The following is a 15,566-nucleotide window of genomic DNA, read 5'->3' as shown; positions in this document are numbered from 1 at the left end:
AAGGTTTCAAGTAATTTTTTTTCACTTAATATTGTTCTACAAGGTACCAAGTATATTGCATGCAAATGCCAGTTCCCAGCACCTTACGATTCGAACGTAGTCGCGGCGAAAAATAATTTAATTTCCCAATGTAAATCTGGTGAATGTCCACAAAAGGTCTAAAGTGAAAATTCTTTCACTCAATATTGTTGACGAAATCGTAAGGCGCTGGGAACTGGCATTTACATGTAAGGTTGATGGTTTCGTCAACAATATGGAGTGAAAAATTATGAAAACTGAAAACATTCGAAACCGCAAGGAAGTGAAGAAACACTATCTCGTACGTGTTGATTTGTAATAGTAATATTATGTATGAACCTCGGAAGATGTACCTTGGAAAATTACATCATTTCTCGCCGGGAGTACGAGCGAATCGTAAGAACTGGGTCTGGATCTCGTCTGTGTCTGGTCTCGCAGAAATATTTGGAATGCGAAATGGAGGAGCAATAATGTTTCTAGTGAGTAAATAAAAAAAATGGACAATTCGTACTTACTTATATTTATTGATTTATGTAGTAGTGCTATCCGAAATAACAATTACGTGGATATAACATTCTTTTCAAGCTGGGATTACCTGTTTATTTGCCATTTTCCAACCGCCTGAGGCTTCTAATGATTCTTAATGTACTGCTAACCTTACCGGCAGGGGGTTACTCTCCCTTTCATTCGACCTGTTGGTGTCTTCAAGTGCGCCCAGCGGGTGACAAGATGTGTATCTTTCAAATTTAAGCTCTTGTCTAGTTTCCTTGCAACCAGGAGCAGGAAAAGATAACAAAGAAAGAGATAGGCCCGCTTTAAACCGAAGCATTTGCAAAGTCGCCGATGTTATTTCCGTAGTTTGTCATAAGTTCGCATTAAAATATTTCATAGATCGAGGGTGGGGCATGACCCCTCGCCTGGATACGGACCTCGTCTGAGCAGTACTTGTCGCGCAGGGAAGGGAGTCAGGCCCGTACCCAGGGGAGGGGCCATGGCCTCCCCTCGAGCCATGATATTTCTAAAAGTGAACCTATAAAAAGCTACGAAAATAACATCAACGTTTTTCCAGAATTGGAAAAATTTCAATTTTGTCCTTTCATAAATGAATGTGTTTGTTGTGTAGAGAGGCAGTCTCCAGGGTACTTTTAGTTTTATAACCGTTGATGCAAGGCTACCAGCAGTAGCGGCAGATGGAGGGCGTGAGGGGCAGTTGCCCCACTACATCACTATTTCCACTTTTGCACCTGCTCAATGGCCTCTCAATGCTAAGCCTTATCTACCCAGACCTGGTGGAAGCACTTAGTGGTACGGATCTCACTTTAAGCTGTAGGTCCTGTCCCAATTAATCTATATGTGCATAAAAGTGGACATAAAACCAAAAACTCATACTCAAACTAGTCTACTAAGTGAAATTAAATTGTCCTTGCCCGCCAGTTTTGGCACCCAATCGTCGTAGCGGGCTATGTGTTGACTCACATTTAGAATTCTTTATTGTAATAATGCTAATGCGTATATTTTAATGTATAAATATATTAATTTCTAAACATAGAATTATCGTGGCTGTGCAATGGTTCTGGTATAGGAAATTACGTGTAATTTGAAAACGTTTTTAGTTTGCGAAACTCATCTGTCCGAACACTTCTGACCAGTATCGTCGCTTGGACTCCAAAACTGGGGAGGGAAAGGGGGGGGGGCGGCAAGGACAGTTATTTTCTTTTGGCAGACAAGCATTAAGATGCCATAGTACGGGGCAAAAGTGTCAAAAAAGTCGGGGGCAACTGCTCCCAGGTCCTCTAAAATTGCTGCTGCTGCTGTGTGTATATACATATACAGTATATACGGATCTGGCCCCTCCCTAAAAATAATCCTGGGTACGGGTCTGAAGGGAGTGGAGGATTAAAGCGACCATTTACCCTCCTGCTTGCAAATGTTCTTTCCTTGGTGGGGGGAGGGGCAAGAATAAAATTGTTTGGTTTAGTTGGTGCTTTTAATCCACTTTATGCACAGTACGGCTAATCGGGACTGGACCTGCAGTTGAGAGTGGGATCCGAAAAACTCTCTCCACCGGGCATCAAACTCGAGACCCCTTAATTACAAGGCGACGTCACAAAAAATAAAATGTAAGCTAAACTTGACCCAAGGACCACTTGCATCAGGGTATATTTAATATGATTTCAGTTTTGTTTTATATCGTCGATTCTCTTCGACTTTTGGCTAATCTCGACTGTGAAGATGAGTGATGGTATGAAACTGATGGAGAGACACTCAAAGAAAACCCACTCCCAGACCGGGATTCGAACCCGAAACCGCTGGCGTGTCCCACAAGAGTAAAATAATATATGAAACACAACAATCCCCAGACAAATTTATGTTTTAATGATTTTATATGTTATTTTTTGTAAATATACGAACACATTACTTATGAATATCCATCCTACACACACACTTGTATGGTACGAATAAATGACGGATTCCATTTCCCTCCCCCAAAGTAGACACACATACCACTGATAATAGTAGAAACCAATTTTCATCCGTGTGGTACGTTCATTTCTCCAGGGGCGTGCAGTGACATTTCGCGTTAGGCAAGCGACTGTATATGATTCCTTTTCACCGTTATCATTATATTATAACACATGTGCAAGTCAGAACCTGCAATGCAAATTATTTAAAACCTGAACAGTGGTTATTGGTGTTGTATTACATAATTAATAATTGGTTTTAGTTTAAATATTTTCTTTCAAAATTGTAGGCACCGGCTAATTGAAATGTACACATTGAATAAAGCTTCCGATAGTGGGGGGCGGGGGATGTACCATTCCCTCAGCTGGGGAACATGAACAAATATCCGAGCCTGTGAATTTCCACTACGAGCACGAAAAAATCAATAAATCAAATCCCTAAATACGTAGGCCTACACATATTTTCGAATTGTTCTGTTACTGCTGAACTCTTTATCTGAACATCTTTTGAAAAAGAGTTCATGTTTAATTCATTGTCAAGTTTATACAAAAAGAAAAATTCCGTCCTCTGCTAGAGCTACATTCCGAGACGAATACATTCTTTCATCTACGAATGTTAATACCTAATTCTAATTCTTGCAAATAATAGTGCTTCACACATCTAAGCTGTATTTGAGTTAGGCGTTTGTAACATTATTTTCAGAATAAGATAAAAAAAATGTAGGTGAAGTCACTCCAAGGCTACGGTTTTCTATTTTTTCCTTTTTTTCTTCCAAATTACACGGTACAATGTTGCTTGATCTAAGCTCATGTCAATAGAAGAAAACAACTCATAATCATAAATACCTAGCTTTATGTCTTACATATACGTATAAAAAAATAAGAATAGCGAAATCTACTAACATTTCTATGGCACAATGGGAACTGTAACAGAATTTCCTTGCATACAAATAAACATTTCTAGAATTCAGGAATTGTTCCGATGTAATATTTTACAAGCATGCATGATATGAACTTGACAACCTGCAAGTACTTAAGCGTACAGCAAGACTTCATGAAACATGTCGGTGGTACATTTTGGTATATTTTTCATTTTACGCAACCAATGTTATTGAATAATTATAATTCGAAAATTATACAATCTAAGAAAAGCAGGAGAGGGAGAACAAAAATCTATGTTCTATCTGTAGTAAATTGGTTGACTGATTTGGTGTTTAAGATCACTTTATGCACAATAAAGCAAATTGGGACTGGAAATGTTTTTTAAAGAGAGGTCCGAACCACTATGTGGCTCCACCGGGTATTGAACCCGTGACCCCTTGATTAGAAGGCAGCGACGCTACCACTGCGCCATCGGAGAGGCTCTATAGTAAATTGGGTATGATATACAACATATTGATTTAGATATACCTCTGGGGTGGCTTTTTAAAAATTTATCACTTTTTAACATAGAAACAAACGTCTAACCTGAAAGCAACTACCTCTTCCCTTGTTATCTTCTCCTGGTTTTGGCACGTGGGAAAGAGCTCTAACCGTCGCAAGGACTGATACTTATCGGAACCCCCATGGCGCTTATCTGTTGGCACAGCATGCCTTCCTGCCAAGTTTTATAGTGGGGCGTAATGAAGGTGAAAATGGCCCCTTTAATCTTTAAGTGGTCAAAGGTTCCGCCTAACTGTTAAGACCCTTTTATGGATGTGACAAATTCAGAAGGGATAGTACAATTAATCAGATCATGTGAAGGAGCATTGAAATAACTTGTCTCATGTTATGTTATTATCTGGTACATTTTGTCGGATAAATTTGGACCTCTTTTATGCATGTTCTGCATTTGTAGAATGTATGAAAAAGACCGAAGTTGGTACGGCAAAATGTCATATATCGCATGCGTAAAAGGTCAAAATTTTCATTCGACAAAAAATGGCACTACGAACCCTATAAATGTGGTATACAGACAGAGTTCTTAAAAAATAAACAGCAGATTTCACATGCTTATTTCTCACGAACTATAAGAGATAGAAAAACGTGCTATACACCAATGGATAGAGGAAGGTTCAAAGTTTTATTGTTGAAAGTTTTAATGCATGCACTCAACATGACAAACATGAAAACGGTACTCAATTTCTTGCCACACACGCATTAATTAGTCCCTAGTTATTGATTTTGATTGATTGGTTGAGTTCGTGTTTTAAGTCCACTTTATGCACAGTAAGGCTAATCGGTACTAGACTTACAGTTTAAAGTGGAACCCGAACCACAATGAGCCTCCACCGGGAATCGAACCCGGGACCCCTTGATTACAAGGCGACGACGCTGCCACTGAGCCATACGGAGCCCCCATAGTTATTCAATTGATAGCTACAACAATTCGATGTGTCAGATCTTGAAGAGTAGCACGAGGAATTATAAAACTTTGAACCTTCCTCTATCCATTGATGTATCATGTATGGCACCTGTTTCTATCTTTTATAGTTTGTGAGAAATAAACATTTGAAATCTGCTGTTTATTTTTTAAGAATTCTGTATATGAAAGGGACGTCAGTATTTTTCTTTCTTTTATTTTGAGTGCTTTTATTTCCCTCTTCGTGACTCAGAGGAAGATGAAAGATTAACGGATGCATGATGTCCAAATTGAGGCTACAGTGGTGAAAATATTCATAATTTACACATCAAGGGTGGAAAATTGATTTTTGTCTCTATCTATGGCGTTACCGCTGTTTTGGCGCAGGTAGGCAGGCTAATCGGAACTGCGCCTACAGTTTAAAAGTGGGATCCGAACCGGATATCTAACCCGAGCCCCCTACAAGTTGACAACGTTACCACTACGACATGGAAGCCTCTGAAAAGTATTTAACTGTTAAGAGAATAATCGTGAAAGTTGTTAATTTATTTATTTATTTCTGACAGAGTAGTAACACTTGCAATGAAGGAGCCTCGGGTTCGATTCCCTGTGGAAGCTCGGATGATTTGAATTCTACTTTGAACAGTGGGACCAGTTCATATTAGTTTATCTCAGTAAAATTAGGTGGACTGAAAATATAAATTTCAGTTGTTGCCGATCGCAAAAATCCCAAGTAGATCTTGTCACATTACCTACACATTTAACATTGCCACAAAGAAACAAAGCGAATAGCATTGTTTAATTATAATTAATATAAAGGAAAGCTATTGTATTTGCATTCGCACCATGCCAAGAAGCCATCCATGTAAATTGATGCGCTACACGGAGATTAGCACATAAAGGGTCCAGATCAGAAAGAACTATCGCACTGTGGTTTAGAAGTCAGGTAACCAGATCTGTGATGTCTATCGAACGAGCTGTTTTCTAATGACTTCTTGCTTATTGTCCAATCAAGCAAAAGAAATGCTTTGATTTATTTGACAATTGGAAGATGTTTATTTAAATTCATTTCCTTTTTTACGAATGGACTATGTGGAATGCCATATCACCATCTTGCTGCACCGACAACAGATTCAGTACATTTTCCACCCTTTCATGCTTAAACGCTGTTGGAAATGCCTTTGTTTAAGCATTCACAATGAATTCCTGTGTCTTGAGATAGGAAACAAGTTTCCCTGAATATGTGTGCTTTCCAACTCGACAACAGCTCAGGTGAATGATACAGTGATTCTTGGAAAAGTCCCCCTCAGCATTCCAGTTTAATCTTATCAAAATATGTGCGTCTGAAACAGATTCAGTACATTTTCCACCCTTTCATGCTTAAACGCTGTTGGAAATGAGTTTGTTTAAGCATTCAGAATGAATTCCTGTGTCTTGAGATAGGAAACAAGTTTCCCTGAATATGTGTGCTTTCCAACTCGACAATAGCTCAGGTGAATGATACAGTGATTCTTGGAAAAGTCTCCCCTCAGCATTCCAGTTTAATCTTATCAAAATATGTGCCTCTGAAAATCCAAGGTACCAAGCTATAGACTGACATTGCAAATTTCTTCTGAGCAGGAAGGTATTCTGCCCTGAGCTTGAGCTGTCTGGCATCAAGATGAATTTCCTAGTAAAGAAGGTAGGGACCATGGCCCGAATCCATGGGAGGGTCCATTGTGGTCACGGGCCCTCCCCTCTGAACTATGAAGTATTTTATTTTTACCCTATAAAAAAAAATATACGAAAATGACATCTGCGATTTCGAAATTTGTAAAAATTTTCATTTTGTCCTTGCATAAATGAGTATGTGTTCCGTCATCAATTTCTTATCATTGCTCATCATGATCGTCGCAATTAGACAAACTTGGAAGTAAAGCAAGGCAAAATAAACTAATTCAATGACCCTTACAGCATGACTGTTCTCTTTGTGACACATTTTCGGATCTAACACACTCCTCCTTTAAACAATCCTAGTTTCGTGTCTTATCAAACTGAAAATACAAGATGAAGATAAAAGCACAAATATAAAACTAATAGATATAATAATACAGGGGCGGCGCCAGAAATTTTCGACCGGGTGGGCAGAAGTTCCATAGTGATAGATTAGGGTGGGCAGTATAAATGTAAGACCATGTATGTGTACGTAAGACGTATGTATCAGCCTCTCTCTCACACTCCCGATTTTCCTCTTACTTCTTTTCCCTTTCCTTGTTTTTCTCTTTTCTTTTCTAATTATTCTCGCATCTCGTTCCATTTCCTTTCGTTTTGTCTCTGATGGACACAATTATTTCAAGTAAGTGTTTACCCATGCGCAGCCATACATTCTAATCACATTCTTTCATGCATGTTAATACAGTGAAATAAATGTGAATTAGGTTTAAGCTTGTGTTGCAAATACAAGGCACATACTTGATCTTATGTATTCGGCGACAATAATAGAAAGTGCGATGGTAGACCATTGTGAAGTTTCTCGTAATTTAAATGCATGTTCCTGAGCATAGTATTTTCATCGTATGAGTTTTTGACTGAAAGAGTTTTCTTACTCCTTGGGGGTCACTTTTCTTAGCTTACAACGTTGGTACAACTGACAAATCTATCTGAATGTTTGTAGTAGCAGCGATTGGGTGCCAACATTTGAGGGGCAACGACAATATACGCAGGGGTGCCCATCCCCCCAAGGCCAATGGCACATCTCCATAAAAATCATGTCCATGTCATCCGTCCCCCCCCCCCCACCCACACACACACACACAAACAAATCATATCATTTGCGCCCTGAAACTATATCGTAATACCTACACCGAAAGTAACTTTTTTCCTTAGCTTTTGTTACAAATGATGCACCTGCTTTAAAATAAGCTGTATTCCAACACTAAGCACTATATTTTAAGAAGTGATGTTACTCATCAATATGGAGAATATCGCTCATGTCTTGTAATGCATCTATAGCATAAAAATTCACATCCACCTCAGTAAAGCGCCGAACACACATTGTTGTAACAAAAAAATTATTGCGAGCGAAGCAAGGAAGAACATTTTTACATCCATTTCTTTGCAGGCTTTCAAAAATATTAATTTAACGGGGTGTCAATACTTTCTTAGGATCCCGGGATATTTAGTCTTTTCCAACTTCTGTTTTGGCACGTTAGGGGTCGAAAACGTGTGGATACCATATCGCTAAATAAAGTCTCCAAAATTTAATGTTCAAACTCTCCCTTCACTACAGAAATCCCTTGACAATCTTAAGATTTAACACTTTATCAAGAGCTTCCTATCTCCCCCTTTAAATTTAATATTCAATCCTACCACAAAAACGTCCATGCCAATTTTAGACTTAGTACTGTTGATATTGAAGACTGGATATTGCCTCCTCCAAAAAATTAATTCTCAGTCTCCACACCAGAATTTCTTCAACATTCTAAGACAATAGTAATACACAAAAATTGGATACCTTAATGCTCAATGCCCCTCTAACTAAAATACCCGCCATAATCTAAGACTTAGGGTTGAATACTGTACCCACCAACGTTTAATTCAGAAATCCCCCAAGAACCCACGTGTCAATTAAGGCCTAATGTATAAGAGTTGGATATTTATCCCCCCACCCCCTTCGCACCTTCAATAATAACCTTAAACGCTTTCTTTTCTTCATGTAATGGATTAAATATTGTGTATTATGGGAAAATATATAAATGTTCAATTTTACATTATTTGAAGGAAAAAAATCACCCAAAGAAACTCGATGGCGCAGCCTGCGCCATAATCCCCCCTGTGGGCACCCCTGAATATACGTTTTCTTGGTAGAAAAGGTTTAGCATAAAGAGGCCATAGTGCGGGGGCTCCTCCTAATCGCCGCCACTGAATGTTTGGATTAAAATGAACGTCTTATTAGGAATGATTTAAAACACACATGGAAAACAAATTATTTGTTCATTGTCCAATAAGTATCCCTAGGCTAATGAAAGGCTATTTTGACAAAATATCACTCGTCATAAGTAATAAACAAGTAAGATTGAGAACTCTGTTGAGAATTTAAGAGATTTTTAGCTCTTTGCTTTCTGAAGAACTGTCATATTGAATATATTCGTATAATTACAATAGATAACTGCGGTTGACCAACAAATGCCCCGCGATCGACGCGTTGGACATGCCTGCTCTATAGCATACTTAAACCCGAAGGTTTATGGCTGCAGCAACACAAGCCTTCCATCTGTCCCTATCCTGGGCAAGATCAATTCATATCTTGCCCACCCGTGCCCACCCCTGTCGCCGTCCCTGTAAGAATATCACTGGTAATTACGAAATGCTAAGTCTACTAAATTCGGTCGTAGTCGGGGCGAGAAAATGATGCAATTTTCCAAGGTAAATCGGTGAATCTTCATAACAGGTTGTCGCTGGGGTGATAATAAATAGAAAAGACGTGTCACCTCTATTTTTTCAACAGAATATTGTTGTACAAGGTATCACGTATCTACCACACAAATGACAGTTCGCTCTGCCTTCCGATTCGGTCATAATGAGGGCGAGAAAATGACGTAATATTCCAAGGTAAATCGGTGAAATTTCATAATAGGTTGTCGATGCGCGAACCACCACAAAAATTGTATGGTATTTTTCAAAGCATTTATGGAGCATTTTTGATGAGGAAAATGCTTCACTCTCAAATGGACCTAACACTTACTGTATTATCTTTTCCTGCTCCTGGTTGCAAAAACACTGGACAAAAGCTGTTACTTGACAGATAAGACTCCTTTGTCGTCGACCTCCGAGGACACCTGCTGGCACCAACAGGGAGAATGAAAAGGAAAGTGATTGAACCCCCTCTGTAATAGGTTGTCGATGGGGTGAGCAATAATCGGGGAAAAGTGTTAACTCAATTGTTTTTACTGAATATTATTAAAAAAGGTATCATGTATGCACCACGTACATGAAAGTTCGCTACGTCTTCCCGTTCGGTCGTAATTGCGGCGAGAAAATGATGTAATTTCCCATGTTATTTCTTTGAAATTTCGTAATAGGTTGTCGATGGGGTGGGTGAAAATCGGGGAAAAGTGTTAGCTCAATTTTTTTTACTGAATATTATTACAAAGGGTATCATGTATCCACCCTGTACATGAAAGTTCGCTACGTCTTCCGATTCGGTCGTAATCGCGGCGAGAAAATGATGTAATTTCCCATGTTATTTCTTTGAAATTTCGTAATAGGTTGTCGATGGGGTGAGCAATAATCGGGGAAAAGTGTTAGCTCAATTTTTTTTACTGAATATTATTACAAAGGGTATCATGTATCCACCCTGTACATGAAAGTTCGCTACGTCTTCCCGTTCGGTCGTAATTGCGGCGAGAAAATGATGTAATTTCCCATGTTATTTCTTTGAAATTTCGTAATAGGTTGTCGATGGGGTGGGTGAAAATCGGGGAAAAGTGTTAGCTCAATTTTTTTTACTGAATATTATTACAAAAGGTATCATGTATCCACCCTGTACATGAAAGTTCACTACGTCTTCCGATTCGGTCGTAATCGCGGCGAGAAAATGATGTAATTTCCCATGTTATTTCTTTGAAATTTCGTAATAGGTTGTCGATGGGGTGAGCAATAATCGGGGAAAAGTGTTAGCTCAATTTTTTTTACTGAATATTATTACAAAAGGTATCATGTATCCACCCTGTACATGAAAGTTCGCTACGTCTTCCGTTTCGGTCGTAATCGCGGCGAGAAAATGATGTAATTTCCCATGTTATTTCTTTGAAATTTCGTAATAGGTTGTCGATGGGGTGGGTGAAAATCGGGGAAAAGTGTTAGGTCAATTTTTTTTACTGAATATTGTTATAAAAGGTATCATGTATCCACCACGTACATGAAAGTTCGCTACGTCTTCCCATTCGGTCGTAATCGCGGGGAGAAAATGATGTAATTTCCCATGTTATTTCTTTGAAATTTCGTAATAGGTTGTCGATGGGGTGGGTGAAAATCGGGGAAAAGTGTTAGGTCAATTTTTTTTACTGAATATTGTTATAAAAGGTATCATGTATCCACCACGTACATGAAAGTTCGCTACGTCTTCCCATTCGGTTGTAATCGCGGGGAGAAAATGATGTAATTTCCCATGTTATTTCTTTGAAATTTCGTAATAGGTTGTCGATGGGGTGGGTGAAAATCGGGGAAAAGTGTTAGCTCAATTTTTTTTACTGAATATTATTACAAAAGGTATCATGTATCCACCCTGTACATGAAATTTCGCTACGTCTTCCGATTCGGTCGTAATCGCGGGGAGAAGATGATGTAATTTCCCATGTTATTTCTTTGAAATTTCGTAATAGGTTGTCGATGGGGTGAGCAATAATCGGGGAAAAGTGTTAGGTCAATTTTTTTTACTGAATACTATTACAAAAGGTATCATGTATCCACCACGTACATGAAAGTTCGCTACGTCTTCCGTTTCGGTCGTAATCGCGGCGAGAAAATGATGTAATTTCCCATGTTATTTCTTTGAAATTTCGTAATAGGTTGTCGATGGGGTGGGTGAAAATCGGGGAAAAGTGTTAGGTCAATTTTTTTTACTGAATATTGTTATAAAAGGTATCATGTATCCACCACGTACATGAAAGTTCGCTACGTCTTCCCATTCGGTCGTAATCGCGGGGAGAAAATGATGTAATTTCCCATGTTATTTCTTTGAAATTTCGTAATAGGTTGTCGATGGGGTGGGTGAAAATCGGGGAAAAGTGTTAGCTCAATTTTTTTTACTGAATATTATTACAAAAGGTATCATGTATCCACCCTGTACATGAAAGTTCGCTACGTCTTCCGATTCGGTCGTAATCGCGGCGAGAAAATGATGTAATTTCCCATGTTATTTCTTTGAAATTTCGTAATAGGTTGTCGATGGGGTGAGCAATAATCGGGGAAAAGTGTTAGCTCAATTTTTTTTACTGAATATTATTACAAAGGGTATCATGTATCCACCCTGTACATGAAAGTTCGCTACGTCTTCCGATTCGGTCGTAATTGCGGCGAGAAAATGATGTAATTTCCCATGTTATTTCTTTGAAATTTCGTAATAGGTTGTCGATGGGGTGGGTGAAAATCGGGGAAAAGTGTTAGGTCATTTTTTTTACTGAATATTGTTATAAAAGGTATCATGTATCCACCACGTACATGAAAGTTCGCTACGTCTTCCCATTCGGTCGTAATCGCGGGGAGAAAATGATGTAATTTCCCATGTTATTTCTTTGAAATTTCGTAATAGGTTGTCGATGGGGTGGGTGAAAATCGGGGAAAAGTGTTAGCTCAATTTTTTTTACTGAATATTATTACAAAAGGTATCATGTATCCACCCTGTACATGAAAGTTCGCTACGTCTTCCGATTCGGTCGTAATCGCGGCGAGAAAATCATGTAATTTCCCATGTTATTTGTTTGAAATTTCGTAATAGGTTGTCGATGGGGTGAGCAATAATCGGGGAAAAGTGTTAGGTCAATTTTTTTTACTGAATATTATTACAAAAGGTATCATGTATCCACCACGTACATGAAAGTTCGCTACGTCTTCCCATTCGGCCGTAATTGCGGGGAGAAAATGATGTAATTTCCCATGTTATTTCTTTGAAATTTCGTAATAGGTTGTCGATGGGGTGGGTGAAAATCGGGGAAAAGTGTTAGGTCAATTTTTTTTACTGAATATTGTTATAAAAGGTATCATGTATCCACCACGTACATGAAAGTTCGCTACGTCTTCCCATTCGGTTGTAATCGCGGGGAGAAAATGATGTAATTTCCCATGTTATTTCTTTGAAATTTCGTAATAGGTTGTCGATGGGGTGGGTGAAAATCGGGGAAAAGTGTTAGCTCAATTTTTTTTACTGAATATTATTACAAAAGGTATCATGTATCCACCCTGTACATGAAAGTTCACTACGTCTTCCGATTCGGTCGTAATCGCGGCGAGAAAATGATGTAATTTCCCATGTTATTTCTTTGAAATTTCGTAATAGGTTGTCGATGGGGTGAGCAATAATCGGGGAAAAGTGTTAGCTCAATTTTTTTTACTGAATATTATTACAAAAGGTATCATGTATCCACCCTGTACATGAAAGTTCGCTACGTCTTCCGTTTCGGTCGTAATCGCGGCGAGAAAATGATGTAATTTCCCATGTTATTTCTTTGAAATTTCGTAATAGGTTGTCGATGGGGTGGGTGAAAATCGGGGAAAAGTGTTAGCTCAATTTTTTTTACTGAATATTATTACAAAAGGTATCATGTATCCACCCTGTACATGAAAGTTCGCTACGTCTTCCGATTCGGTCGTAATCGCGGCGAGAAAATGATGTAATTTCCCATGTTATTTGTTTGAAATTTCGTAATAGGTTGTCGATGGGGTGGGTGAAAATCGGGGAAAAGTGTTAGGTCAATTTTTTTTACTGAATATTGTTATAAAAGGTATCATGTATCCACCACGTACATGAAAGTTCGCTACGTCTTCCCATTCGGTCGTAATCGCGGCGAGAAAATGATGTAATTTCCCATGTTATTTCTTTGAAATTTCGTAATAGGTTGTCGATGGGGTGAGCAATAATCGGGGAAAAGTGTTAGCTCAATTTTTTTTACTGAATATTATTACAAAAGGTATCATGTATCCACCCTGTACATGAAAGTTCGCTACGTCTTCCGTTTCGGTCGTAATCGCGGCGAGAAAATGATGTAATTTCCCATGTTATTTCTTTGAAATTTCGTAATAGGTTGTTCGTGGGGTGGGTGAAAATCGGGGAAAAGTGTTAGGTCAATTTTTTTTTACTGAATATTGTTATAAAGGGTATCATGTATCCACCACGTACACGAAAGTTCGCTACGTCTTCCCATTCGGCCGTAATCGCGGGGAGAAAATGATGTAATTTCCCATGTTATTTCTTTGAAATTTCGTAATAGGTTGTCGATGGGGTGGGTGAAAATCGGGGAAAAGTGTTAGGTCATTTTTTTTTACTGAATATTGTTATAAAAGGTATCATGTATCCACCACGTACATGAAAGTTCGCTACGTCTTCCCATTCGGTCGTAATCGCGGGGAGAAAATGATGTAATTTCCCATGTTATTTCTTTGAAATTTCGTAATAGGTTGTCGATGGGGTGGGTGAAAATCGGGGAAAAGTGTTAGCTCAATTTCTTTTACTGAATATTATTACAAAAGGTATCATGTATCCACCCTGTACATGAAATTTCGCTACGTCTTCCGATTCGGTCGTAATCGCGGGGAGAAAATGATGTAATTTCCCATGTTATTTCTTTGAAATTTCGTAATAGGTTGTCGATGGGGTGGGTGAAAATCGGGGAAAAGTGTTAGCTCAATTTTTTTTACTGAATATTATTACAAAAGGTATCATGTATCCACCCTGTACATGAAATTTCGCTACGTCTTCCGATTCGGTCGTAATCGCGGGGAGAAAATGATGTAATTTCCCATGTTATTTCTTTGAAATTTCGTAATAGGTTGTCGATGGGGTGAGCAATAATCGGGGAAAGGTGTTAGCTCAATTTTTTTTATGTGAATATTATACAAAAGGTATCATGTATCCACCCTGTACATGAAAGTTCTCTACGTCTTCCCGTTCGGTCGTAATCGCGGCGAGAAAATGATGTAATTTCCCATGTTAATTCTTTGAAATTTCCGCCGGTGTGATAACAAATATAAAAAGACGTGTAAGCTCTTTTTTTTTTACTTCCTACTGTTACACAAAGTATCAGGTATATCCCACGTAAATGACAGTTCACTCCGTCTTGTAATTGTGGCGAGAATATGATATATCGGCGAGAACTTTCTCGTACCCCTGGCAACCTTGAGCGCGCCGATGCCCTGCAGCGTTTTCCTGGATGTCGATGTCGGTAAGTTATAGAGCGTTATTGTATTTATATTATAATTGTGCCAAGGAGAAACTCTTAGAGAAAAATATAACGTTTCCAATAACATTAGCGAAAAAACCAAGTCAAAGGTAAACTGGCACATGTGAAGTGATTAGATCATATGTTAAGCAACTTTTTTTTTACATTATACAAGACGGTGGCGACAGGAGGAGAGTGATAGATTTAAAATACAGAAACATGCATCTGTGGTCATGTCATTAAGTCATAAAAAAACATTGGTGTTTACAAAACTCTATTTGAGAATTTCTTTCTTGAGTGCTTGACAATCGAATCTGCTTGAAGTATTCTGGGCCCAACTTCCGATTGCTGGATTCTAATTTCGTCATTCATTTATTGATGTGGCTTATTTTACTTCGATTTCTAACGCTTTTGGCTAATTGCGAACATGAGGATGGATGATGAAATTGATGAGAAGACCCAAAGATCGCCCATGCCCAGGCCAGGATTCGAACCTGGGACACCTGGCATCGTAGCATGCTGTAGTAACCACACCGCCATGGATGTCGACACTAATTTCCTCATATTTTATGCACCTGTTCTTTTGCGTATGAAGGCACTACAGACCTATGTATATGTGCACGGTACTACTTTCGTATAGGTGAAACACCTAGAAATAATTTATTTCGCACTTTCTTACATTAGTAACGTACTATTCTGGGCATGAGTTTACAATACCGGACCACTCTCCAATTTCTATAAACTTTCACCTACTTACTAATTTCGGTGTCCTGATGACTTATCTGTAGTTCATATTTGGCGGTCACATGTTAAAATTGTACATTTATGTGT

The 15,566-nt window shown here is 38.6% G+C and overlaps 2 protein-coding genes across 4 annotated transcripts in view; both read left to right on the top strand.

The window, feature by feature from the left end:
• The window catches only part of LOC145986712 (selenoprotein N-like), a 202,514-nt gene that overhangs the window by 116,555 nt on the left and 70,393 nt on the right, over positions 1–15,566 (top strand). The window lies entirely within an intron of this gene.
• Polr2I (RNA polymerase II subunit RpII15) overlaps positions 1–15,566 on the top strand; it is a 42,956-nt gene that overhangs the window by 17,578 nt on the left and 9,812 nt on the right. Inside the window, exon 1 of one of the 3 annotated variants that reach the window (XM_083121817.1) lies at positions 14,706–14,738. The exons of 1 other annotated variant lie outside the window; for it this stretch is intronic. In XM_083121817.1, the coding sequence (XP_082977943.1) occupies positions 14,727–14,738 (12 nt within the window). In that variant the 5' untranslated portion in view covers positions 14,706–14,726. Of the gene's footprint in view, positions 1–14,705; positions 14,739–14,763; positions 14,846–15,566 lie in introns of those variants that run through there. One more of the 3 variants, XM_083121819.1, reaches the window with a different exon arrangement.

Source organism: Lepisma saccharinum, chromosome 4 (assembly GCF_977018435.1).
Source record: "Lepisma saccharinum chromosome 4, izLepSacc3.1, whole genome shotgun sequence".
Lineage (NCBI taxonomy): Eukaryota > Metazoa > Arthropoda > Insecta > Zygentoma > Lepismatidae > Lepisma > Lepisma saccharinum.
The sequence above is the reverse complement of the archived record's forward strand: the minus strand, read 5'-3'. Positions and strand labels throughout refer to the sequence as shown.